This window comes from Bombina bombina, chromosome 5 (assembly GCF_027579735.1).
Source record: "Bombina bombina isolate aBomBom1 chromosome 5, aBomBom1.pri, whole genome shotgun sequence".
Classification (NCBI taxonomy): Eukaryota; Metazoa; Chordata; class Amphibia; order Anura; family Bombinatoridae; genus Bombina; species Bombina bombina.
In genome coordinates, this window is record NC_069503.1 from 910758785 (window position 1) to 910784613 (window position 25829).

Consider the following 25829-nt stretch of genomic DNA (forward strand, 5'->3'; position numbering starts at 1 on the left):
TGTGTGGGAGCATTAAATACAGTGTTAAATGAAAGCTAGGATTTAAGGTTTGAAGGACACAATATATATGGAAAATAGTGATATTTTAATATATTAAGTATGTTATTATAAGGACACTAAAATACAATAAAACAAACAAAAATACAAATACTCTGGGATGTCTCCCAGTGCTGATATCTATATTAAAATTAAGTTTCCGGCTGAAGTTAAACTGTATTGCACAGTCTGTGTCCTCACACTTGTACGATAGTTGTTGGTAGGTGTATATCGTCCCCTCAGCGGTCCAGGCTGCGTCCAGAGGGATATCTATACCTAAAAAGGCAAGGTATTTACCTTGGCGTCCTTGAGTGGATAGTTCTTACAGGCTTCTGTTAGATCGAATGTCCGACACACGCATTCAGCGTATTGTGTCCTGTGAGTGTTGAGAGTAGCGGGGGTCACGTGACTCACTTCCGCGTCATCACATCAGAGTGCAAAGGTTGGATCCTCCTCAGATATGACAGCTTCTGTGTCTCTATAGTGGTGTATGCTGTTAGCGATACTATCCGGAATATCCTAATAGGGATTAAAGTGTTGGTAGGAGTTTAAGTATATCCTTAGGTTGGGTACCTCCCTCCGTTCGGTCCACCGAACTCCACAGGGTAGGTAGCTAGAGCAGCAGTGTAAAAGAACTTGGGAGATAAAGTTTGTTGATTCAAACTCAAATATTCAGCCTGGTTGAAACACTAATGTACTTGGAGTGATAGCAGTCCTGGTCAATGAGTTTCGCCCGTATAGGGCTATATGCCGTACATGTCTTGATAAAGCCCTATAAGGCTGAAACGCGTTGAGTATCAATAACAGCATACCACACTATAGAGACACAGAAGCTGTCATGTATCCCTTTAAGCATTGGTTCTAAAGTATAATGCTGCAGAACCTGCATAAGCAGACTCATGTTATAATAAATAGTAATTGGGTGCTTGAAAACAGAATAAAATAGAGTCTGGAAAATAATATTCCACTAAAGCCCAACTGAAAGGCAAGAAACCTAAACTTTCAGAAATCTGATGGTGAAAAAAACATTCACTGTGAATGAGCAAAAGAATCTGAAAACCCAATATAAAGCCTGTGCATTATCAACTTCCAATGGTGGATTATATTTATCTAAGAACACCCATTTGCCTATATTCACACCATAGAAAGCAAGTCATGAAGTGTAGTGTTATGGACGGGCTTACCTAGAGCATTCATTTGTTATGTATTATACAGTACAGAGAAATTGATTGTACTATTTTTATATATAAAGTTGGAAAATAAAATTCACATTTTTATATACAGAAATAATGCATACCGTGTGTCATTGGCACATCGTATGTTACAGCCAACCTGTGGTATAACCAATCCTAAATGCATCCGGAGTCTGCAGTTTGTTGGTCCGGTATGAGGCCAGACATGAGTTCCTGGGTGCATAACTGAATATTTGATCTATAAACAAAATCAAGAGACAACATTAAAAATGTATACACCACAATTGAACCAGTTACCCAGCATACATTTTGGTTCATAGGTAATCATGCATGAGGTTTTTTGAAGCAAGATACGGTACATATGCTGGGCATGCTTGCCAAATGCCTCGACTGTCCATGGACAATTATACTACAGGACAGAAGACAAAAAACTGGGACTGTCTAGGAAATATTAGGACAGTTGGCAAATATACATATCATATATATATATACATATATATATATATATATATATATATCATGCCTTTATTGAGTTGTATTAAAAAAACAGCATTGCATTTCCATTATGGGTACTAGAATATTGCAATATACTCTTGTAAAAAATATGACAGCTAAAATTATAACTTTTAATGTGCACATGACTGACTACAGATATAGCTGTGAGCTGCATAATGGTTTGGAAGCTGTTTCACTATGCCTCCCTTCACTTTCTAACCCTATAAATATTCTGACTTCACAAGCGAAGGTGAAGATGTAAACCTGCCCTAAACACTAACAGACCTTCCTACACAATGCCCTGGGTCAACATGCCAACCCTTGTACCAACCAGACTTGTACCAACTTGTACCATGCCAACCCTTGTACCAACCTCTTAAGAAACTGCCCAACCACCCTAACGGTACCCTAAAATTGCCATGGATTCTTCCTCTCCAATTACAGGTTTATTAATACTTTTATTGGCGGTAATATAATGCTAGATATCAATATTGCCAGTCAGTGCATGCGCAGGAAGCAAAGTCAAATACATGTTAAAACGTATTACTCTAACACTGATAACTTTTAATAGTATGCAAGTATGCTGCAAAAGGCCTTTAAGTGCATTGTTAATGCAGTGTTGTAAATTTCAAGTATGGCTTTAAGGGGCCTATTTAACAAAGGTCTGTCGGACCTGATCCGGCAGTGCGGATCAGGTAGGACAGACCTCGCTGAATGAGGAGAGCAATACGCTCTCCGTATTCAGCATTGCACCACCAGCTCTTGTGAGCTGCTGGTGCAACGCCGCTCCCTGCAGATTCGCGGGGGTGTCAAAAAACCCGATCGTACTCAGAGCAGGCGGACAGGTTATGGAGCAGCGGTCTCCTGAAGGCTCACCAGAAACACGGGACTTCAAGCTCCGTACGGAGCTTGATAGATATGCCCCTATGTCTCATCAAGTGTGCGGGGCTCTGTTAGCTAAACTTTGGGAGACTGCTATAGGTATACATAGGCGAGGCTAAATTAAGTGTTGTGAGACGGTCAGAGGGGGGTAAGAAAAAGACAATCAGTGGCTGATACTGACACATTTGTTTTGCTTCCCAAGGGCAATATTCAACTGCAAATACATTTTTCATATAAATGGCATATAATAAATAAAATAATTAGTTACCTGTCCTCTGCGGCATCCGGTTGACTCTGGAAATTTTTCCAGCATAGCGCATGTTCTTGGTGCTGCTTTACAAGAATTTTCATTTTTTCGCCCTATTAGAAATTAAAACATATATATTGGAAACTGAAAAGACATATAACTAAGTTGCACTGTGTAATATTAGCCAATAACGAAATAAAATTGCCTTAAAAATTGTCCCTTGCTCCAAGATTTGTCTGCCTTGCTTTTTGAATTCTGCAGCTGACAGCACCATAATTTGAATGTCCCATACCATGAAAACTAAACAATTTCTCGCTCCTAAATTTATATCCTGGATTCCCTCCATACAAATTATTTGAGCTGTGGCTAAGTAGATATTATGGGCCAGTGTACAAGTGGAGCGTTAAGTACGTTAGAAGTAAGCTTTTTGCGTCTGTCAGGTAGCTCTCGTATTAGAAGTTGAAAGTAAACACTTATGAATACATAAATACATAATAATAATTAGATGGTGTAACTGTACTTTGTAATGTATTTTTGATGTGCTTTGTGAAACTTTTTGTTTTGCGAAACAGTAAACCAGAGCTCTGAGATTGCGCTAACCCAACGCGCGTTAACTTCGATTGCGCTCAAACGATCATGTTTACTTTCAACTTGTAATACAAGAACAAAACCCCACTAAAACCCCCACGAACAAAATGCATAAGACAGGCTAACTACAGACGAATACTAGGTTGCATTGGGAGAGGTATTAGTAATAGTAGCAAAAAAAAGCAAGGTTCTAATGCCACTTTACAGATAGCTAGTTAGGCCTCATTTGGAATATTGTGTACAGCTTTGGAGACCATATCTCCAGAAGGATATAAATAAACTTGAAACTGTCCAAAGGAGGGCTACTAAAATGGTACACCGTCTAAAATAAAAAAACATACAAAGAAAAACTTTTTGATGTATAGTTTAGAGGAGAGAAGGGAAAGAGGTGACATGATAGAAACCTTCAAATATATGAAGGGACTTAATAAAGTGGAAGCTGAAAGCATATTCCACCAAAAAAGTTAGAGGGTAGCAGCTTCATGAAAATGTGAGGAAGCATTTTATTTTTACAGAAAGGGTGGTAGATTCATGGAATAAACATCCAATAGAGGTGGTAAACACAGGGACTGTAAAACAATTATAAATTACATGGGACATGCATAAGGCTATCCTAAGACAACAGTAACATGTAATATGGTTAGACTTGATGGGCCTTTTGGTTCTTATCTACCGTCAAACGTTATGTTTCTATGTTTCCCATTTTGGTAGAATTGTTAAGTTGTACATCCTTTTTCACATGTGTTTCCTCTGTATTTTTTATGATCATATGAATCATGGCTGGTGGGTTAGTGCCAGGACAATTATTATGAAATCAAGAGCAATAAGAAAAGACGTTTTGCATAGTTATGAAGAAGTGCAACCTTCTACCAAATGGATCTCATAAAAGCACAATGAAATGGAAAAGTAAAAACTAAAGCTCTTTGTAGAAGTCCAGGAGGCTAATAATTGCTCAACTAAGGCTTCATTAAAAAGCTATAGCTCTAGTAGCATAATCCCTCTCTTTTTTATCGAATTCCTCTTGAGGATATCAGTCAAAATATATAAATAAGCCTTGTTGTTCTACCCTTTAATGAAAACAGTATAGAAGACAAAAAGATTGTCTAGGCGCTTTAAAGGAAGCTTCCAGATCAAATGAAAAAAGGGTTCAACTATAACAAATATGTATAGAATATGTTAGTAATTCTTATGAAAAATAACAGCAACAATCACAGAAAGAAAATATTATTATTAAAATAATTTCAAAATTGACAAAAATGTCAAACCAACAAGGTGAAGGGACTTGAAGCAAAAAACAAAAATAAAACAACTACATACAACAAAAACAAAACCCTGCAATAACTGAGGGGATCTAAACTTTCAGCCATCAGATGGCTTATCCTTTATTCAGGTTTTCCTGGAGATAAATCGCTTATATCCCTATATAAATAGCCAAACTAGTCCCAAAACCTAGGAATATGCTTTCGCTATAATCTAATTGTTAGCAAACAACCATGTGAGACTATTTAGTAAAATAAAACCTTTATTAAATCAGATGCTATTAGCACAAACAATTTCCATATTTGGTAGAGTATAAGAAAATGACATAGAATGTAAAGCTAGGAGCAGTTACCATTCCGTCATACAATGAGGAATAGATCTACAAATCAAGTGCATCTTGTCCAGACTGGCACCAGAAGAACGATTTTATGGTTGTCCTGTCACATGACAAAACAGATTATTGGAGTAAATGCATTTCAAAATCTGAATTCAAAAGGAAACACTAATATGTAAAGTTGCTGCCTTTCTGTTTCAAACGGACATTTAACACTAAATACATTTTCTAAGAATAGTTTTAAGGTTATTCCCTGCCTCCCTCTAGTTCAGCTATGTTGAAATCTATCTTTCACTATATTCCAGTGCTGTCTGTACGTGTGCAGCAACTTTTCTTCAGATACCTGCAGTGTAACCTGGCTTCCATAATGGCAGCAGCCATGATCAGTATGAGGTGCATGAAATGTATTTAGTGTTGAGTGTCCCTTTAAGCTGTCACTATGAGATCTACTTCAAAAAAATTCCATTAGAACTTAGGCTGACATCAACTTGATCACCAATAAAATGCATGAAACCTACAATAAAGATGTTCTGCAAGATTCTCCTGATGATATATGTAACCATGGGCTGTCATGTCAAGTAACTGGTTTCTAATTTGATGCAAGGACCAAAAAGTACCATCATTTTAGAGGTATGAAATCTTCTCTAGAAAATGTTTTAAAAGGACTCCCCCCCCCTCTAAAAAAAACAGAAAAGCTTAACTGGACAAGTTTCACATAAATTGGTGCTAAAGGAAGAATGTTCAGAGCTGCCAAACAAATAATCACTGAGTTACCTGTAGCAGAGACAAAACACACTGCACTTTATTCACAATGAAACTGCAAAATAGGGCCTAGATTTGGAGTTTGGCGGTAGCTGTGAAAACCAGCGTTAGAGGCTCCTAACGCTGGTTTTAGGCTACCGCCGGTATTTGGAGTCAGTCAAAAAAGGGTCTAACGCTCACTTTTCAGCCGCGACTTTTCCATACCGCAGATCCCCTTACGTAAATTGCGTATCCTATCTTTTCAATGGGATCTTTCTAACTCCGGTATTTAGAGTCGTGGCTGAAGTGAGCGTTAGAAATCTAACGACAAAACTCCAGCCGCAGAAAAATGTCAGTAGTTAAGAGCTTTTTGGGCTAACGCCGGTTCATAAAGCTCTTAACTACTGTGCTCTAAAGTACACTAACACCCATAAACTACCTATGTACCCCTAAACTGAGGTCCCCCCACATCGCCGCCACTCGATTAAATTTTTTTAACCCCTAATCTGCCGACCGCCACCTACGTTATCCTTATGTACCCCTAATCTGCTGCCCCTAACACCGCCGACCCCTATATTATATTTATTAACCCCTAATCTGCCCCCCACAACGTCGCCGCCAACTACCTACAATAATTAACCCCTAATCTGCCGACCGCAAAGCGCCGCTACTTAAATTATCCTTATGTAACCCTAATCTGCTGCCCCTAACACCGCCGACCCCTATATTATATTTATTAACCCCTAATCTGCCCCCACCACGTCGCCTCCACCTGCCTACACTTATTAACCCCTAATCTGCCGAGCGGACTGCACCGCTACTCTATTAAATTTATTAACCCCTAAAGCTAATTCTAACCCTAACCCTAACACCCCCCTAAGTTAAATATAATTTTATTCTAACGAAATAAATTATCTCTTATTAAATAACTTATTCCTATTTAAAGCTAAATACTTACCTGTAAAAAAACCCGTAATATAGCTACAATATAACGAATAATTACATTGTAGCTATTTGAGGATTAATATTTATTTTACAGGCAACTTTGTAATTATTTTAACCAGGTACAATAGCTATTAAATAGTTAAGAAATATTTAATAGTTACCTAGTTAAAATAATTACAAAATTACCTGTAAAATAAATCCTAACCTAAGTTACAATTAAACCTAACACTACACTATCAATAAATAAATTAAATAAAATACCTACAATTATCTACAATTAAACCTAACACTACACTATCAATAAATTAATTAAATACAATATCTACAAATAACTACAATGAAATAAACTAACTAAAGTACAAAAAATAAAAAAGAACTAAGTTACAAAAAATAAAAAAATATTTACAAACATAAGAAAAATCTTACAACAATTTTAAACTAATTACACCTACTCTAAGCCCCCTAATAAAATAACAAAGCCCCCCAAAATAAAAAAATGCCCTACCCTATTCTAAATTACTAAAGTTCAAAGCTCTTTTACCTTACCAGCCCTGAACAGGGCCCTTTGCGGGGCATGCCCCAAGAAGTTCAGCTCTTTTGCCTGTAAAAAAAAACATACAATACCCCCCCCAACATTACAACCCACCACCCACATACCCCTAATCTAACCCAAACCCCCCTTAAATAAACCTAACACTAAGCCCCTGAAGATCATCCTATCTTGTCTTCACCATACCAGGTTCACCGATCGGTCCTGGCTCCAAAATCTTCATCCAACCCAAGCGGGGGCTGGCGATCCATCATCCGGCGGCTGAAGAGGTCCAGAAGAGGCTCCAAAGTCTTCATCCTATCCGGGAAGAAGAGGCGATCCGGACCGGCAACCATCTTGATCCAAGCGGCATCTTCTATCTTCATCCGATGACGACCGGCTCCATCTTGAAGACCTCCAGCGCGGATCCGTCCTCTTCTTCCGACAACTTCCCGACGAATGACGGTTCCTTTAAGGGACGACATCCAAGATGGCGTCCCTCGAATTCCGATTGGCTGATAGGATTCTATCAGCCAATCGGAATTAAGGTAGGAAAATTCTGATTGGCTGATGGAATCAGCCAATCAGAATCAAGTTCAATCCGATTGGCTGATCCGATCAGCCAATCAGATTGAGCTCGCATTCTATTGGCTGATCGGAACAGCCAATAGAATGCGAGCTCAATCTGATTGGCTGATCGAATCAGCCAATCGGATTGAACTTGATTCTGATTGGCTGATTCCATCAGCCAATCAGAATTTTCCTACCTTAATTCCGATTGGCTGATAGAATCCTATCAGCCAATCGGAATTCGAGGGACGCCATCTTGGATGACGTCCCTTAAAGGAACCGTCATTCGTCGGGAAGTCGTCGAAAGAAGAGAACTGATCCGTGCTGGAGGTCTTCAAGATGGAGCCGGTCGTCATCGGATGAAGATAGAAGATGCAGCTTGGATCAAGATGGTTGCCGGTCCGGATCGCCTCTTCTTCCTGGATAGGATGAAGACTTTGGAGCCTCTTCTGGACCTCTTCAGCTGCCGGATGATGGATCGCCAGCCCCCGCTTGGGTTGGATGAAGATTTTGGAGCCAGGACCGATCGGTGAACCTGGTATGGTGAAGACAAGGTAGGATGATCTTCAGGGGCTTAGTGTTAGGTTTATTTAAGGGGGGTTTGGGTTAGATTAGGGGTATGTGGGTGGTGGGTTGTAATGTTGGGGGGGGTATTATATGTTTTTTTTTACAGGCAAAAGAGCTGAACTTCTTGGGGCATGCCCCGCAAAGGGCCCTGTTCAGGGCTGGTAAGGTAAAAGAGCTTTGAACTTTAGTAATTTAAAATAGGGTAGGGCATTTTTTTATTTTGGGGGCTTTGTTATTTTATTAGGGGGCTTAGAGTAGGTGTAATTAGTTTAAAATTGTTGTAAGATTTTTCTTATGTTTGTAAATATTTTTTTATTTTTTGTAACTTAGTTCTTTTTTATTTTTTGTACTTTAGTTAGTTTATTTCATTGTAGTTATTTGTAGATATTGTATTTAATTAATGTATTGATAGTGTAGTGTTAGGTTTAATTGTAGGTAATTGTAGGTATTTTATTTAATTAATTTAATGATAGTGTAGTGTTAGGTTTAATTGTAACTTAGGTTAGGATTTATTTTACAGGTAATTTTGTTATTATTTTAACTAGGTAACTATTAAATAGTTCTTAACTATTTAATAGCTATTGTACCTGGTTAAAATAATTACAAAGTTGCCTGTAAAATAAATATTAATCCTAAAATAGCTACAATGTAATTATAATTTATATTGTAGCTATATTAGGGTTTATTTTACAGGTAAGTATTTAGCTTTAAATAGGAATAAGTTATTTAATAAGAGTTAATTTATTTTGTTAGAATAAAATTATATTTAACTTAGGGGGGTGTTAGGGTTAGAATTAGCTTTAGGGGTTAATACATTTATTAGAATAGCGGTGAGCTCCGCTCGGCAGATTAGGGGTTAATAAGTGTAGGTAGGTGGAGGCGACGTTGGGGGCGGCAGATTAGGGGTTAATAAATATAATATAGGGGTCGGCGATGTTAGGGCAGCAGATTAGGGGTACATAGGGATAATGTAAGTAGCGGAGGTTTACGGAGCGGCAGATTAGGGGTTAATAATAATATGCAGGGGTCAGCGATAGCGGGGGCAGCAGATTAGAGGTTAATAAGTGTAAGGTTAGGGGTATTTAGACTCGGGGTACATGTTAGAGTGTTAGGTGCAGACGTAGGAAGTGTTTCCCCATAGCAAACAATGGGGCTGCGTTAGGAGCTGAACGCGGCTTTTTTGCAGGTGTTAGGTTTTTTTTCAGCTCAAACAGCCCCATTGTTTCCTATGGGGGAATCGTGCACGAGCACGTTTTTGAGGCTGGCCGCGTCCGTAAGCAACTCTGGTATAGAGAGTTGCAGTAGCGTTAAATATGCCTGTACGCTCCCTTTTTGGAGCCTAACGCAGCGATTCTGTGGACTCTCAATACCAGAGTTATTTTAAAGGTGCGGCCAGAAAAAAGCCAGCGTTAGATACGTGGGTCGTTACCGACAAAACTCTAAATCTAGCCGTAGGATTGTAGCTGTGGTTAGATCAAAGGAGACATCATAAACTGAAAACCATTTCCTCCAGCAAATCTGAGGAACTTGAAGAGATTAGTGCAGAGTTTCATGTTAAGAATAAACCAATGAAGGGATTTTATCCTGAAAAGGAGAACCCCTACAAACTTGAATCATTGTTTCAAAACTAGAACTGAACAAAGCTAGAAAGTTGTTTGAAATTTGTATGCTCTATCTGAATCATGACAGAAAAAAATGGGGTTTCATGTCCCTTAAAGCATTAAACTGATTTAAACTTGAAATGAAAATAAATAATTATATAAAACACCATGCTGCCTTTCTCCAAATAGTTAAAACAATGCAATTATCAATGGAAATAAGGTGAGCACATATATAGTTTAAGTAAAGGAGTTTTTAAGTTTTATCGCATTTAAATTTAAGTATTTCTACAGTAAGAGAATGTGAACAAAATAAGTACATTTTCCATAAACAACAAGTTAATAATACAAAGAAAAGCAAAATGAAAAATAAAGTTATTAAAAGAACATCTATAACCTATGCTTTCTAAATAAAAAATATGTATGCACATTACTATTTTGAAGTAGGGTTATAAAGTTATTAGTTATTTATATGTGTACCTTGTTGCCACAAAGTATATTGGCTCCAGTCACCCTTTTCCCTCAGATTTTCATCTTCAGGAACAAATAGACCTTTGGATTTGTCCATCACTGCAAGACCTTCATCCCGAATTAGTTTCCAGTTTGATTCTAAAGTCTTCACAGAAACATATATGGTTAAAGCTGAAAACCGTTAAATAACAATTAAACTTTTATACACAGGCTTTAAAAAGTCTTCACAGAAACATATATGGTTAAAGCTGAAAACCGTTAAATAACAATTAAACTTTTATACACAGGCTTTAAACCAGAACGTCAGAACATACTGAAATTTATGATTTCCAAATATGTAGTCAGAATCTAGTAGATTAATGCTTATACCATGTAAAGATATGTTTTGTCTATGCTTATATTCTAATACTATAGTATTATATACAGTATATATATATATTGTAAATATATATATATACAAAATACATAAAAACACAATAAAGACTTTGCTCACTGTATTTTAAGTGAACTTTGTAGTTCTATTATACATAACTCACAGACCTGGGTACCATTCAGCAATCATTGTTTGCCATTAGCAACTCAGGCAGATAACCCCAGACCAGCTTGGGTGTAAAGTCCAATAGGTGAAATCACATAAAAATAACACCACACAGAATAGTCAGCTCTCACTTGGATGCACATCGCTATGCAATTTTTTTTTAAAGCATAATATGTTTGGCTGCAGGTTAGGACCCAGGTAAGACTTACCACTAGACCAAATGCTTCAACAAACTCTTCACTTTTATGCTTTTAGCTTAGCTGTGTGCATCCAAGTGAGTTTTAACTATTCTGTGTGTTATTTTTATGTGATTTCTCCTAATGTGGTTTGGGGTTATCTTCTTGAGTCTCTTATTGCAAACACAGCTGCTTGTGAGTGCTGTTGAGTACCCAAAAATATTTACTTTCAGTCAACAAAATTAAATTGTTACATATACACAGTAAAGTATAAAGGGAAAAAGCAGATTTGTACCATATCATAACCCAGAGGCAAAAAAAATAAAATAAAAATGCATCAGTTAAAAAAGTGTATATATTGGGTGCATGAAAATCTTCACTTCAATTCCAATTATATATAGAGCAAATGATCAAACTCTGTGTCGGCACCTGAAGAAGACAAGTCCATCAAACCTCATGGCACTAAAGGGGTTAAAATGAAATTTATATATATTATATGTGACACTACACAAAAAGCTGGTGATTTTTGCTATGATTTCCCTTTTTACAAAACAGCTCCATGTATTTTATATATATATATATATATATATATATATATATATATATATATATATATATATATATATATATATATATACTGTAGTATATATTTAAATTGTTTTATTGGTTTCACATTACATTTTAGATCAACTACAGAATTATCCTTCTGACTTTCAAGCCTGTCCATTTAGCCATACACCAGAGCTTTGTTAACTTGCTGGCCTAGCTCTAATAACTCATCTCCTGTGTGCTTTGTGCTTTAACTTGACCAAAGCATTTTCTTCTCAATGCAGCCTTTGAAAATGACCTAAAATAACAGTTTTGTTTATGTATCCTAGTAACATAATTCAACCAATTTTCCAGACACTGCAGACTCAGTTGAAAAAAAGTTATAGCAAAGTGTAGGGAGACAATGTGGCTGCTATGTGGATATGAGATATACCATTGTACAAATCTTAAAAGTAAATAGAGAAATATTTAGAAGCTTGAAAAATGATAATCATCATTCTAAATTGAAAAGTTGTCAACTCAAACTATTTTCCTATGTTGTGAAGGGAAATAGATATGGGGTGAGACTCAAACTAATATTGCCTACTCTAAATTTATCAAATTTGTGTATAAAAATAAGAAACTCAAATTTCTTAAGTTTGCTGCGTGAGCTAATAAAAAAGTCATAACTCTGTATACTGGCTTGTTAATTTAAATAGAATTACTATACATTTTAGTCTACCTTCCTAATGCATTTTCTTTTATACAGGTGATGAGAGTTTACGATTCCTTAGTCCTGGGAAATACTCTTCCTGGCCACTAGGAGGCGGAAAAGATTCCCAAACCCCAAGAGTTCTATAAAACCCCTCCCACCTTATTGGTAACTAGTCTTGTCTTTGCCTATGCTGGAGGAAGGTGAAGAATGAAGGTGCTCCAGATGTTTTTCTGTGAGAGGGGTTCTCAGATTGAGTTAAGGCCCATTTCCCCTAAGAGTGCTGCTGTTAAACAGAAGGATGTATTGGGAGAATGTGATAATGGCACAATTGCACCCTATTGGAGTTAGTCACAAACCTTCCACAGGTGTTGTGGGGACCTGTCCTTAGCCTCTTCCTTTTAGATTGTCGGTATACTCCTATTCCATATGCTCTGCTGTTATGTTTCAGCACTGGTTTGGCTTTCTACTGGATCCCAGTTAGAAGATGTCCAGTAGTTGGGTGCCTATGGGTAAGTACATTTTTTATTTAGAGGCACTCATTTAGCTAGTTGGGCTATATAGTTTGTACACTTTTGTACTCTGTAGCCTGGGGACAGTTTTTTATATGCATTCTATATATTTGTTTAGTATGGTTTTTTTATTTTTAAGGCTCTATTCTCCTTTAAATTTTTTCTTGCGTTTTATTTGCGTAGATTGGGTTTGCAAGCGTCAGTTTTTAGGTTAGTGCACAATGGCCGTTCAGGTTAGTGTACATCAGCGATCGGGATAGCACACATTGGTTTTAATTTTTGAGCACATTGGTTTTCTTTTACTCATGTTGGTTTATGTGCCAGTTCCCTTTCTGTTTTGAATGTGCTATTAGGACGTCGTTTTTTTAATACACTCTGTTATTCACACGTGTTAGATTTTTTTGGTGTTGGACTAGCTCTCTGCAACCTCTGGATATTCCTTGCTTTTAGAGCTCTTTTTAAAGGGTGATATAGTTTTATGATTGTGCTATTTTTTTTGTAGTTTTCACTATCATGGAACCTTCTGTTTCTGTTGCTAAAACTACTTTTATCCTCTTCATTCTCTTTTTTAGAAGAGGTATTAGGTATTTTGGGGTTTCAAGATCCTAAGATACATGAAGATAAGTCTGTTTAACATTTGGAATTTTATTCTTCCTGTCCCTGTCTCTGTTCTTGTCTCTGAAATAGTTTCTAGGAGTGGTCTAAGACAGGTAGTCCTTTTAATCTTTTGGCAAGTTTTTAAGGGATTTTTTTCTTTGCCTCTATTATTGAACTTTGGGAGTCTGTCAGTGTAAACTATCATTTCTTTGGTGGTATCTGGAATTATTTCATAGGAGAGCCTTTCAGGAAGTAGGTTTTCTTTTTAGGCCAGCAATGCTGTATTGTCTGTCTGGTTGCAGCTTCTTCCTTTTGGTGTAATAATCTTATCTTTTTAGTAGTAAAGATGTTCTGTGTCCTTTGGCTTTGTTTAAATTTGATAATTAGATTATATGGTTTCTAAATCCAAACATTTGTTTCTTTTCTTAGAAAGATGTTGTATGATTCTGGTTTAGATTCTATTATTTGATCTGTGTCTGGAGGTAGGGTGTTTTTTTCTTTCCCAGGGCAAGAATTCTATGGGTAAATTTAAAGCTGTTAAATTATTTTGGTTCCTTTTGTTTAAACAAGGAACAGTAAACCTCTTTTCCTTCTCAGAGACATGGATCTTCCAGTTTTGCATGGAAGTCAAATTTGAATTTGTTTATGTCTAAGTAACCTTCTTTCTCATTCAAGTCAGCATGAAGATGCGGCCCTGTGATTCAAATATTCTGGTAGGGTGTAGGACACTTTTTATTTTTACGGGAGTCTTGGTTTCAGTCTGTCCTTTAGTTTCTCTTACTGAATAGGTTTTAGGAAGAGACCTCCCAGGGGATGTTTTTTTCTGTCCTATATTCCAAAGGATCATGTGTAGGAAAAGGCCTGTTTTCAGTATATTTCTGATCTGGGATTAATGGTAGTATTTGTACCAGTTCTGAGTTTTGGAACATGGGTTGAGATTTTTTTCAAATATCTTGTTTTGGATTTTAAGGCTCTGAGATATTTTTTTCTGACTTTATTTGTTCAAAATGGGATCTATTCGGACTATTCTGCCTCTTATTTTGTTTATGTCCATAATAGATTTATATGATATTTTTCTTCATATTCCTATTCACAAAGATCTTCATTTGCAGTTTGTTATTCCATTTGGTCTGCTTTTCTGCTTTCATGATATTTTCAAATGATCTGGGTACTCATTTGTCTGTGATTAGACAACTGTTTGTTGTTCCTTCTTCAGAAAAATGGTTGAAGAATTAATTTTCATAAGAGTACTCTTGTTTTTAATTAGATTCAGTCTCCATTAGATTTATTTTACAGATCAGAGAAGGTTGTAGCTGGTTTTAGCTTGACTCTAATCTTAGTCTGTTCTATTTCCTTTGGTAGCATTTTTGCATGGTAGTTTAGTTTTAGGCCTAATGATAGCCATTTTGGATGACATTCCATTTGCTTGGTTCTCATGAGGCCTCTTCAGTTTTGTATGCTTCAGCTATGGTGTCGGGATCTTGATCAGCTCCCTCAGATAATTTCTTTGGACCCCATGACATGGCTGTCCCTGTCTTGATGGCTGGATTATCAGCCTATCTTTCTGGGAGCTTTGTTTGTTCATCTAATCTAGTCTGTGATAATGACAGATGCAAGTTTTTCAGGCAGGGGTGCAGTTTTGGGGATCTCTGAAAGCACAGGGAGTTTGGTCTCCTTGGGTGAAGTGTTTTCCAATAAATATTTTGGAGCTTTGTTTAATTTCAAGGCTGTTTAGAGTTTGCCCCTGCTGAGAAGGAGCCTCATCTGTGGGGTTTTTCAGACAATGTCATAGCAGTGGTATATATCAATCATCAAGGGGGAACTCTCAGTCACTTAGCCATGAGGGAAGTATCTCAGATTTTTTCCTGGTCAGAGGACGATTTTGGTCTTATCTTTGCAGTCTATTTTCTAGGGGTGAGTAAATAGGAAGCAGTGTTTCAGGGGAATGCTATCTTTATCTGGATATTTTCTATTAGATTGTGATACTTTGGGGTCTCTAAGAGATAAATCTGATGGCTTCTCTGTTGAACATATAGCTTCCTATGTGTTATTGTGAGGTCCAGGGTTCCTCAATCAGAGTTTGTGGATGCTCTTATAGCTCCTTGGTTATTTCATTTAGTCTCTTTCTTTTTCTCCTTTGGTTGTTTTTCCAAAGATGATTGCCATGATCTACCCGGATAGATTATCTGTGATTCTTTTTGCTCTGGCTTGGCCTCGCAGAATCTGGTTTGCAGATCTACTGCAGATGTCCAGTTGTCCTCCATAGTCTCTTTCTCTGTGGCTAGATCTTATGTCTCAAGGTCCGCTCTTTCATCAGGATTTCAAGTTTCTAGTTTGATGGTTTTGAGATTGAATAGTTAGTTCTTAGACAAAGAGGTTTTTTCTGTTTCTGTAGTTGAATATTTGTTTTAGGATTGTTAACTTGTTATCAGAAAGGTTTTCCATAAGGTTTGCAAGGCCTTTATTTCCTGGTGTATGGTTTATGTTTTTTCCTAGTTTTCTTTTTTAAATCCTAGGATTCTGTATTTTCTTCAGGTTTGTTTGGATTTATATACCAGTTCTTTGAAGTATCAGTTTTCTCTTTCTATTTCTATTTTTGTTTCACAGGAAGATTGCTAATCTTCTTGAGATTCTATGTTTTATTCTGGCCTTAGTAGGATTAAGAAGCCTGTAGTAAAGCCATGTTTCCTCCTAGAAACCTTAATTTGATTTTAAGGGTTTTTGCAGGCTCCACTTTTTGAGCCTTTGCATATGTGCTTTTGTCTTAAAGTTTTGTTTCATTTGGCATTTTTTTAGTTAGGAGAGTTTCTGAGTAGTCTGCTCTCTCTCTTTTGTCTTTTCTTATCTTGTTTTTTTTCCACCAGGATAAGGCAGTTTTGAGGATTTTTTTGCCTAAATTGGTGTCTTCGGACAATATAAATTGGAAATGGTTGTTGCTTCTTTTTGTCCTAAGATTTCAATAATTTGGCCTTGTAGTTTTTTCTACAGGATATATAGGATTTCAGATAATCCTCTAGTTTGTTTGTTCTTTTTTTCTGGTTCTAGGAAAGGACAAGATAGCTACAGCTGTGTCTTTGGCTTTTTTTTTTTTTGAAGGTGGGTCAGTTTCCTCCTGATCAGATTACTGACCCTTTTTCAGGTCACTTGCTATATTTTGTTTTTTTTTATAGAATAAACCTTCTGTTGACCAAATTTGCTAGACAGCTATCTGGTTTACTTTGCATACTTTTTTCTTTATTTTTCCATTTTGGATGTTTTTTTGCTTTTCTAAAGCAGTCTTTGGTAGCAAGTGCTTTGAGCAGTAATCTCTGGTTGACTTAGTTTTGTTATGTTTAGTATTGTGAAAAAAAGAGACTGTAGATAGATTTATCTATATGTCATGCTTGCCCCGTCCTCTTTACTTGTGGACTTTTCTGCTTGGGTATTAGTTTTCCACAAGTAATGGATTGTAGACTCTCACCACCTGTATGAAAGAAAACATTTTTTATGCTTACCTGATAAATTAATTTATTTTATATTGGTGAGAGTCCACAAGAGTCCTCCCTGTTTTTTTGGTGTTTGTTTATTTTTGTGCACATCTTTTTTTCTGCTCCTATTATTTTGCTGTTATTACTTTTCCTACTTTTTTGCTTGGCTATACATCAGACTAGTTTACCAGTGAGGTGGAAGGGGTTTTATAGAGCTCTTGGGGTTGGGGAATCTTTACCTCCTCCTAGTGACAGGGAAGAGTAATTCACGGGAGTAATGGATTGTGGACTCTCACCACCATGAAATAAATTAATTTATCAGGTAAGCATAAATTATGTTTTTTCATCACTTATTGTTAGGACCATTGCAGTTAACCATCTCTAATAAATTTGTACAAACTCAAAACTTGTGGTACAGCACAATCATACAGACTGGGCAATATTTATAAATAGACATATAATTCAGCTGCCTATGGATGCTTTAGTGAGAGCAACATCTGCTTGGTCAGTCACATAATTGGTCATTACCAGCCAAAAGTGTGTGGAGGTGGCTAGAACCTGCCTCGGTGAGATCCTTAAAGGGACATTAAACCCAAAAATTTTCTTTCATTTTTCTGATAAAGAATAAAATTTTTAAAAAGTTTCCAATTTACTTCTATGATCAAAAATGTTTAATTCTCATGTTATTCTTAGTTAAAGAGCATGCAGATGCCTGAAGCACTACAGGACAGGAAATAGTGCTGCCATTTAGTGTTACTGCTAATGTATAAAACAGCTGCTATATAGTGCTGCAGACACGTGCACACTCTTGAGCTTACATTTTTGCTTTTCAAATAAGGATAACAAGAAAACGAAGAAAATATGATAATAGAAGTAAATTAGAAAGATGTTTAAAATGTTATGTTCTATCTACATCATGAAAGAAAAAATTTGGGTTTTACCTCCCTTTAAATATAAATGCAATAAATTGAACAAATTATAACATTGTTAATAGGTTGATCTGTTGAGTTGTTTTCAGAAAACCAAAGATGTTAGATATTACTTGATACATGCAACACATTTTATATAAGTCATTGATTACCTTTACCAAGTCGGTATACCCTGTCTCTTTTGCAGTCCACCATGGTTGAGCTTTGAGGCCATTAACATTATACAAAGAACGCTGCCAGACAGATGCAAAGTGGCCATTCTTATGACCAGCCTCATACCATTTGTACGCCTAGAAAATGCAAAGAATTAAAACTGTAATAATTCCAGGGTGTACAGCAAACCATATGGGTCTGGCATTCACATAAGTCAATTTTGGAAGGGCCTCATATCTAACAGAAAACATATATTTTAAACACTTAAAGGGACAGTCAACACCAGAATTTTTGTTGTTTAAAAAGAAAGATAATCCCTTTATTACCCATTCCCCAGTTTTGCATATCCAACACAGTTATAATAATACATGTTTTACCTCTGTAATTATCTTGTATCTAAGCCTCTGCTGACTGCCCCCTTATTTCAGTTCTTTTGACAGACTTGCACTTTAGCCAATCAGTGCTCACTCCAAGGTCACTTTACGTGCATGAGCTCAATGTTATCTATATGAAACATGTGAACTAATGCCCTCTAGTGGTCAAAATGTATTCAGATTAGAGGCAGTCTTCAAGGTCTAAGAAATTAGCATATGAACCTCCTAGGTTTAGCTTTCAACTAAGAATACCAAGAGAACAAAGCAAAATTGGTGATAAAAGTAAATTGGGAAGTTGTTTAAAATTGCATGCCCTATTTAAATCATGAAAGTTTTTTTTGGACTTGACTGTCCCTTTAAAGGGACATGAAGCCCATTTTTTTTTCTTATATGATTCAGATACAGCACTAGCTCCCAGCACTTGAGCCTGCCTAGGTATACTTCAAATGATCCCAAGAGAACTAAGCAAATTAGATAGAAACATAGATATTGACGGCAACATAGATATTGACGGCAGATAAGAGTCATAGGCCCAGCAAGTCTGCCCGATATTACCTAAAAGTATAAACTTATCTAGTTCGTAGGATAGCCTTATGCTTGTCCCAGGCATTTTTAAAGTCCCCCACAGTGTTTGTCATTACTACCTATTGAGGAAGTTTATTCCATAAATCAATCACTCTTTCTGTAAAGTAGTGCTTCCTCAAATTACTCCTGAATCTACTACCCTTTAGCTTGAGCTCATGACCCCTTGTTCTTGAATTTTCTATTTTATGTCAAATACCCACAGCCTCAGTTCTACTAAACCCTTTAATGTACTTGAAATTTGCTATCATATCACCTATTTTCATTCTCTCCTCTAAGCTATACATATTTAGGTCATTGAGCCTATCCTGATAAGTTTTATTTTTAGACCATATACCATTTTGTAGCCCTCATTTGCACAGTTTGTTAATACCCTTCTGAAGATATGGCCTCCAGAACTGCACACAATACTCAAGATGAGGCCTAACGAATGATCTATAAAGTGGCATAAGAACCTTACTATTTCTGCTGCAAATACCTCTACCAATACATCCAAGCATTCTGCTGGCCTTACTTGCTACAGTACTACTTTGTTTACTAAATTTTAATTCATCTGAAATAATAATTACCAAGTCCTGTTCCTAATTTGTAACAGTCAGTAAAGTGTCATTGAGTCTGTAATTATCATTTGGATTTTTCTTCCCTAAATGCATAATTTTATACTTTGCTGTGTTAAACTTTAGATCCCAGTCATTTGTCCAATCCTCATCTGCAATAGTATGTCGGCAAACAGACATACTTTCCCCTGTAGCCCTTTGCTGATATCACAGATAAATATGTTAAACAAAACAGGCCCCAGAAGTGACCCCTGAGGAACACTACTAGTAACAGCCCCCTCTGCTGAATGTACTCCATTTACTAAGACACTTTGTTTTCTGTCCTTAAGCCAGCATTCCACCCAGTTCACAATTTTTGAGTCTAGACCAAGTAAGTAGAAGTAAATTAAAAAGTTATTTGAAATGTGATGCTCTCTCTGAATCTATTTAGTTTAAACATCTATTGTTGTTTAAGTTGCTGGATTCCTAACTATGCTTTCTGGCTATAATATACTTCAAATCTACACCCCCCCCCCCCAACACTCTACACCAGTGATTATCAACCTTTTTTTTGCCGTGGCACATTTTTTTACATTAAAAAATCCTGTGGCACACCACCATCCCAAAATGTTACAAAATCACACATTGTAGCCTAATACATCATATATATATATATATATATATATACATACACACACACACACACTATACTGTGCTGTCACGCCATGCCTCCTACAAACTATACATGACATATTGACATTCATTCACAAACAATCATAATGATTGTCAGAATAAAAAACAAGCAAACTATAAAAAATATGTCACACTGTTGTCAGTCTGCCGCGGCACACCTGAGGATCTCTCACGGCACACTGGTTGAAAAACACTGCTCTACACCATAGTCAATGCAACACAATACAATTCTTTATTATCCTTTTTTTTGTTTCGATGAAGGCCTTAAAGAAAAACATATTTGATACCCCTAGGAGATTAGGTGCAATACCCAGGGATCCTGAACAGATCCCCTTCAAGAGACTCAAACTTTCCCAACCAGAGGCTGATCTGGTATGTGGGCTGCACCTTCAGGCAGTCTTGGGAGCTGGTGTAGACCTATTGGGCTGTTTGTTTTTGGACCAAGAAGAGTTAGACTTCCAGGAGGAATTGAAATAGCCAGAACTTTGGGCAGTAGGGGGAATCTTTCTGAGCCTTAGCTTGCCAAAAGGTACGAAAATGCCCATCAAATCTAAGCTTACTCTTAGATTTAATATCCTGGGGCAGAAAAAGCTTCCTTACCCCCAGTGACTATGGCAATAATAGCATTCAGTCCAGGCCCAAACAGAGTTTTACCCTGAAAAGGAAAAAAACCTTAGAAACCATAACAGCAGACCAAGACAAGCCATACGTCTTGTCTAGCTAATACAGCTAATGCAGCATTCTTAGGATTAATGATAATCCTTCTAGTGGTCAGGAGGGGAATATTCACACATGTGATGACTCGTGGACTCTCACAGTCTGACAAATGCAAACAGGGGGAATGTCTCTACAAAGTAAAGCTGTCAGTATCACAAAATATTATAATAATGTTAATTCATCACTTTTTGGATGGTTAAAAGTGTCAGGATGGTTAACAAAATGTTAATAGTAAAAATTGCTCACAAAAATATAAAACTGCTAATTGCACATATCTTGAAATGTATAATAGGTTAAGTGCAAAACCTACATTCAAATGCATTAAGAAGTTATCATCAATACTTAATAATCAATTAGCTAACAATCTAATTTCTGTATTGACCATATATAGGTTGATCTGTTGAGTTGTTTGTATAGATTAGAAGTATATTATTTAAATATATATATATATCATATTTCAGACAGCGCTAAAGTTGCTGCTTCCTAGGATCCAAACTGGTGCTATCCTTCCAGCTTTAAGTACCAGAACGGCAAGACCTACAGTGGCAGTGCTCATGCGTCTGTGATCTGTGCCTAACCCTCCCCGGTTCACCCGGTTAAAATAGCCAGTTTTGGTTACAACCTTTCTATTATTAATCCTATAATGGAGCCTATGGAACAAGCTTTGCTGACAGCTCTAGACTATCTACTACAAGAATGTCTTTTTCATATGGAGGACCATCTTAAGGCAGCGTGGTGAAACGTGAGCAAATCTAAGATACTAGACCCTGCATTAACAAACCACAGGGAACTACAAGGAGAGATGAGCTCTAATCAGCCTAAGTCTTTGGAGACACTTGAAACTATGGAAAAAAGGCAACATACCCCTCTGTACAAGGTCACAATGCTCCGATGTTGGATGCCGCTGGCGGACCGGTCAGAGTGGCGAGGAGGCCTGCTGTGATATTGAATGATACGGCTTGTGGAGAGATTCTGACCCGCAATATGACTGCCGATGCAGAGGCAGATGTCAATGTGAGTGAGACGCTGTCAGGGATGGAGCTGCATCTGTGCCTGAAGAAAAGCTGATGGAAGATCCTGATGCCTGCACAGGCCTTTGCCTACAACCTTGCACAAGCGATCATGATGACTATACTACAGATTTGATCCAGCGTGAAGACCTGCTGACCACTGAAGGGACTCTGCTTATATCAAACTGTAGCCATAATCATATGGAAACCTTTTGATTCCACAAGTCCGGAGTGGGTTAACGATGGCTGCAGCTCTGCTACATAATTAATTTTACTTGGGGTAGTGTGTCCTTTTACTGGACCTCTATGTGAAGACTTTTGATCTGATTTCTGATGGTCCAATATTTCACTGTACACTCATATTTTAGAACCTGCAATATTTGCCAGGTTGAGTTCCCATAGCTCATATATGGCCAACAAACACCAAGAGTTAATGTTTGGTCAGTTAGAGTCCACAGCTTAGTGACAACCTTCTAGGTATGTGTCCTAAGAGACCTATAAGCTTCTATGTTTTGGAGGACTTTATGTGACTTTAATAATTGTTAAAGGTTGCTTTAATATACACACTACTGCATTTTGTTTCCATACGTTCCCTTTATTTCTATAAATGCATGCAGTGTTTTGTGATACCCATATGTTTAATAGCCAGTTGGCTCATTAGACACTGACACCATATATATAAGCTATTCAATCTACATTAAACCTGTTATGAGCTGTAGATGTATTAGGCTATACTATCTCATTGTGATAAGCTTGTAGATTTTAGCTTTCATACCTAACTGGATAATTCAGAATGTTTGCTATCACTGTTGACAGTTAAGTATGTTTTTACATAACTGATGTTACCGTTCTCCTTAAACTGATTAACTATTTTAATATGAGTGAGCCTATTCATAGCCAAATATAATAAGGATATTGCTCTAACTCTAGTGCCATAACTTTGTTAGTTTCTTAGGAGTAGCTCATTATCTCCCTAAACTATATAATTGCACCAGTATAACGTTCAATCCCTTAGTTCATCTTATAGCACTTTAACTCTATATGGATATATGAGTTTGTAGAGACTTATACTTACACCTTAATTATGTTCATACTTTCTATAATGTCCTATTATAGTCCAGGTCTTTGTTCACCATACATTGATTTTGGGGCTTTATTTAAGGTTGGGTGGTCATTCTACTACACCCAATTATGTTGTGGTGCTGTCTGCGGCCGAGATGGCACACCTTAGTTTTTTATTAAAGATCACCCACATAAGTATTAGTGGGAAAAGGCTCATCTGTTAAAATATACCTTATACTACACTATCCCACCCCCTCTATAATTGTCTGTATAACTTTAGATATAGGGAGATACAGTACCATATTTTATTCTTAAATACGCTAACAACTGTTTTATGTTAAATCTGAAGGTTTATAGATAACAATTCACCTTAATTTTATGGCCTACCAAGAAACTACAGTCTACTCTTAGTTCATATGGTCCCTCTGAAATATCAATACTGTTGGCTCCATTATTGTTATTATGTTTGTTCATTTTTGAAAATTGACCCGTAAGTGGTCCTTTTACTTATAATCCCTCATACTCCCCTCTCCAAATTTGTTCCAAGAGCAGCGGATATACCTTTCTCAGGAAAAACTATTTATCATTATGACTTACCATATAAAGGGAAATTACTTATGTTGATATTCAAAACTGAGGTTTTTCCAATGTACAAATATTATGCTGCTACACAAACCCACTCAGTGATTCTGTTTAATTTTAGGCATGTTATATTGAGATGGTACTGATTTTTGTACACTTGGAAATGTATGTTTCTCTTTTCTATTTGTATGTGTTATTTAAACCTCAATAAAAAATATTTAAAAAAAACAAACAAAAAACTTTACAACATGATGTTATAATATGACATTTATACACAATCAATGAAGTCCTAGAAGTGTAATCTATTCAGTAATCTAACTGATTCGAAATATTAATAACACAAATACACAGCACCATAGTGCCTTTAGTTTGATATAAAAACTATTTCCAAGTAATAATACAAAAGGCAGAATATTTTTACAATAGGGTGGTGCTATTGGTGTTTTCTTTTTTTAGATTATGCCTATTCAAATGGATTGGAATGTCTTAGGCCTAGATTTAGAGTTGGGCGGTAGCCGTCAAAACCAGCGTTAGAGATTCCTAACGCTGGTTTTAGGCTACCGCTGGTATTTGGAGTCAGTCAGGAAAGGGTCTAACGCTCACTTTGCAGCCGCGACTTTTGTATACCGCAGATCCCCTTACGTCAATTGCGTATCCTATCTTTTCAATGGGATCTTTCTAACGACGGTATTTAGAGTCGTGTCTGAAGTGAGCGTTAGAACTCTAACGACAAAACTCCAGCCGCAGAAAAAAGTCAGTAGTTAAGAGCTTTCTGGGCTAACGCCGGTTTATAAAGCTCTTAACTACTGTGCTCTAAAGTACACTAACACCCATAAACCACCTATGTACCCCTAAACCGAGGCCCCCCCACATCGCCGCCACTCTATTAACATTTTTTAACCCCTAATCTTCCGCTCCGTACACTGCCGCCAACTACGTTATCCCTATGTACCCCTAATCTGCTGCCCCTAACACCGCCGACCAATATATTATATTTATTAACCCCTAATCTGCCCCCCCCAACGTCGCCGACACCTACCTACACTTATAAACCCCTAATCTGCCGTCCGCACGCCGCCGCCAGCTACATTATAGCTATGTACCCCTAATCTGCTTCCCCTAACACCGCCGACCCCTATATTATATTTATTAACCCCTAATCTGCCCCCCACAACGTCGCCTCCACCTGCCTACACTTATTAACCCCTAATCTGCCGAGCGGACCACGCCGCTATTATAATAAAGTTATTAACCCCTAATCCGCCTCACTCCCGCCTCAATAACCCTATAATAAATAGTATTAACCCCTAATCTGCCCTCCCTAACATCGCCGACACCTAACTTCAAGTATTAACCCCTAATCTGCCGATCGGAGCTCACCGCTACTCTAATAAATTTTTTAACCCCTAAAGCTAATTTTAACCCTAACCCTAACACCCCCCTAAGTTAAATATAATTTTATTCTAACTAAATAAATTAACTCTTATTAAATAAATTATTCCTATTTAAATCTAAATACTTACCTGTAAAATAAACCCTAATATAGCTACAATATAAATTATAATTATATTATAGCTATTTTAGGATTAATATTTATTTTACAGGCAACTTTGTATTTATTTTAACCAGGTACAATAGCTATTAAATAGTTAAGAACTATTTAATAGCTAAAATAGTTAAAATAATTACAAAATTACCTGTAAAATAAATCCTAACCTAAGTTACAATTAAACCTAACACTACACTATCAATAAATAAATTAAATAAACTACCTACAATTATCTACAATTAAACCTAACACTACACTATCAATAAATTAATTAAATACAATACCTACAATTATCTACAATTAAACCTAACACTACACTATCAATAAATTATTTAAATAAAATATCTACAAATAACTACAATGAAATAAACTAACTAAAGTACAAAAAATAAAAATGAACAAAGTTACAAAAAATAAAAAAATATTTACAAACATTAGAAAAATATTACAACAATTTTAAACTAATTACACCTACTCTAAGCCCCCTAATAAAATAACAAAGCCCCCCAAAATAAAAAATGCCCTACCCTATTCTAAATTAAAAAAGTTCAAAGCTCTTTTACTTTACCAGCCCTGAACAGGGCCCTTTGCGGGGCATGCCCCAAAGAATTCAGCTCTTTTGCCTGTAAAAAAAACACATATAATACCCCCCCCCC

At 36.7% G+C, this 25829-nt stretch overlaps 1 protein-coding gene across 1 annotated transcript in view; it reads right to left on the reverse strand.

Moving 5' to 3' along the window:
• ASPH (aspartate beta-hydroxylase) overlaps positions 1-25829 on the reverse strand; it is a 300885-nt gene that overhangs the window by 28758 nt on the left and 246298 nt on the right. The window contains exons 9-12 of the mRNA XM_053715890.1: positions 18068-18205; positions 10466-10601; positions 2875-2966; positions 1334-1467 (exon numbers count right to left, since the gene is read on the reverse strand). Coding sequence (XP_053571865.1) covers positions 1334-1467; positions 2875-2966; positions 10466-10601; positions 18068-18205 — 500 coding nt within the window. The remainder of the gene's footprint in view (positions 1-1333; positions 1468-2874; positions 2967-10465; positions 10602-18067; positions 18206-25829) is intronic.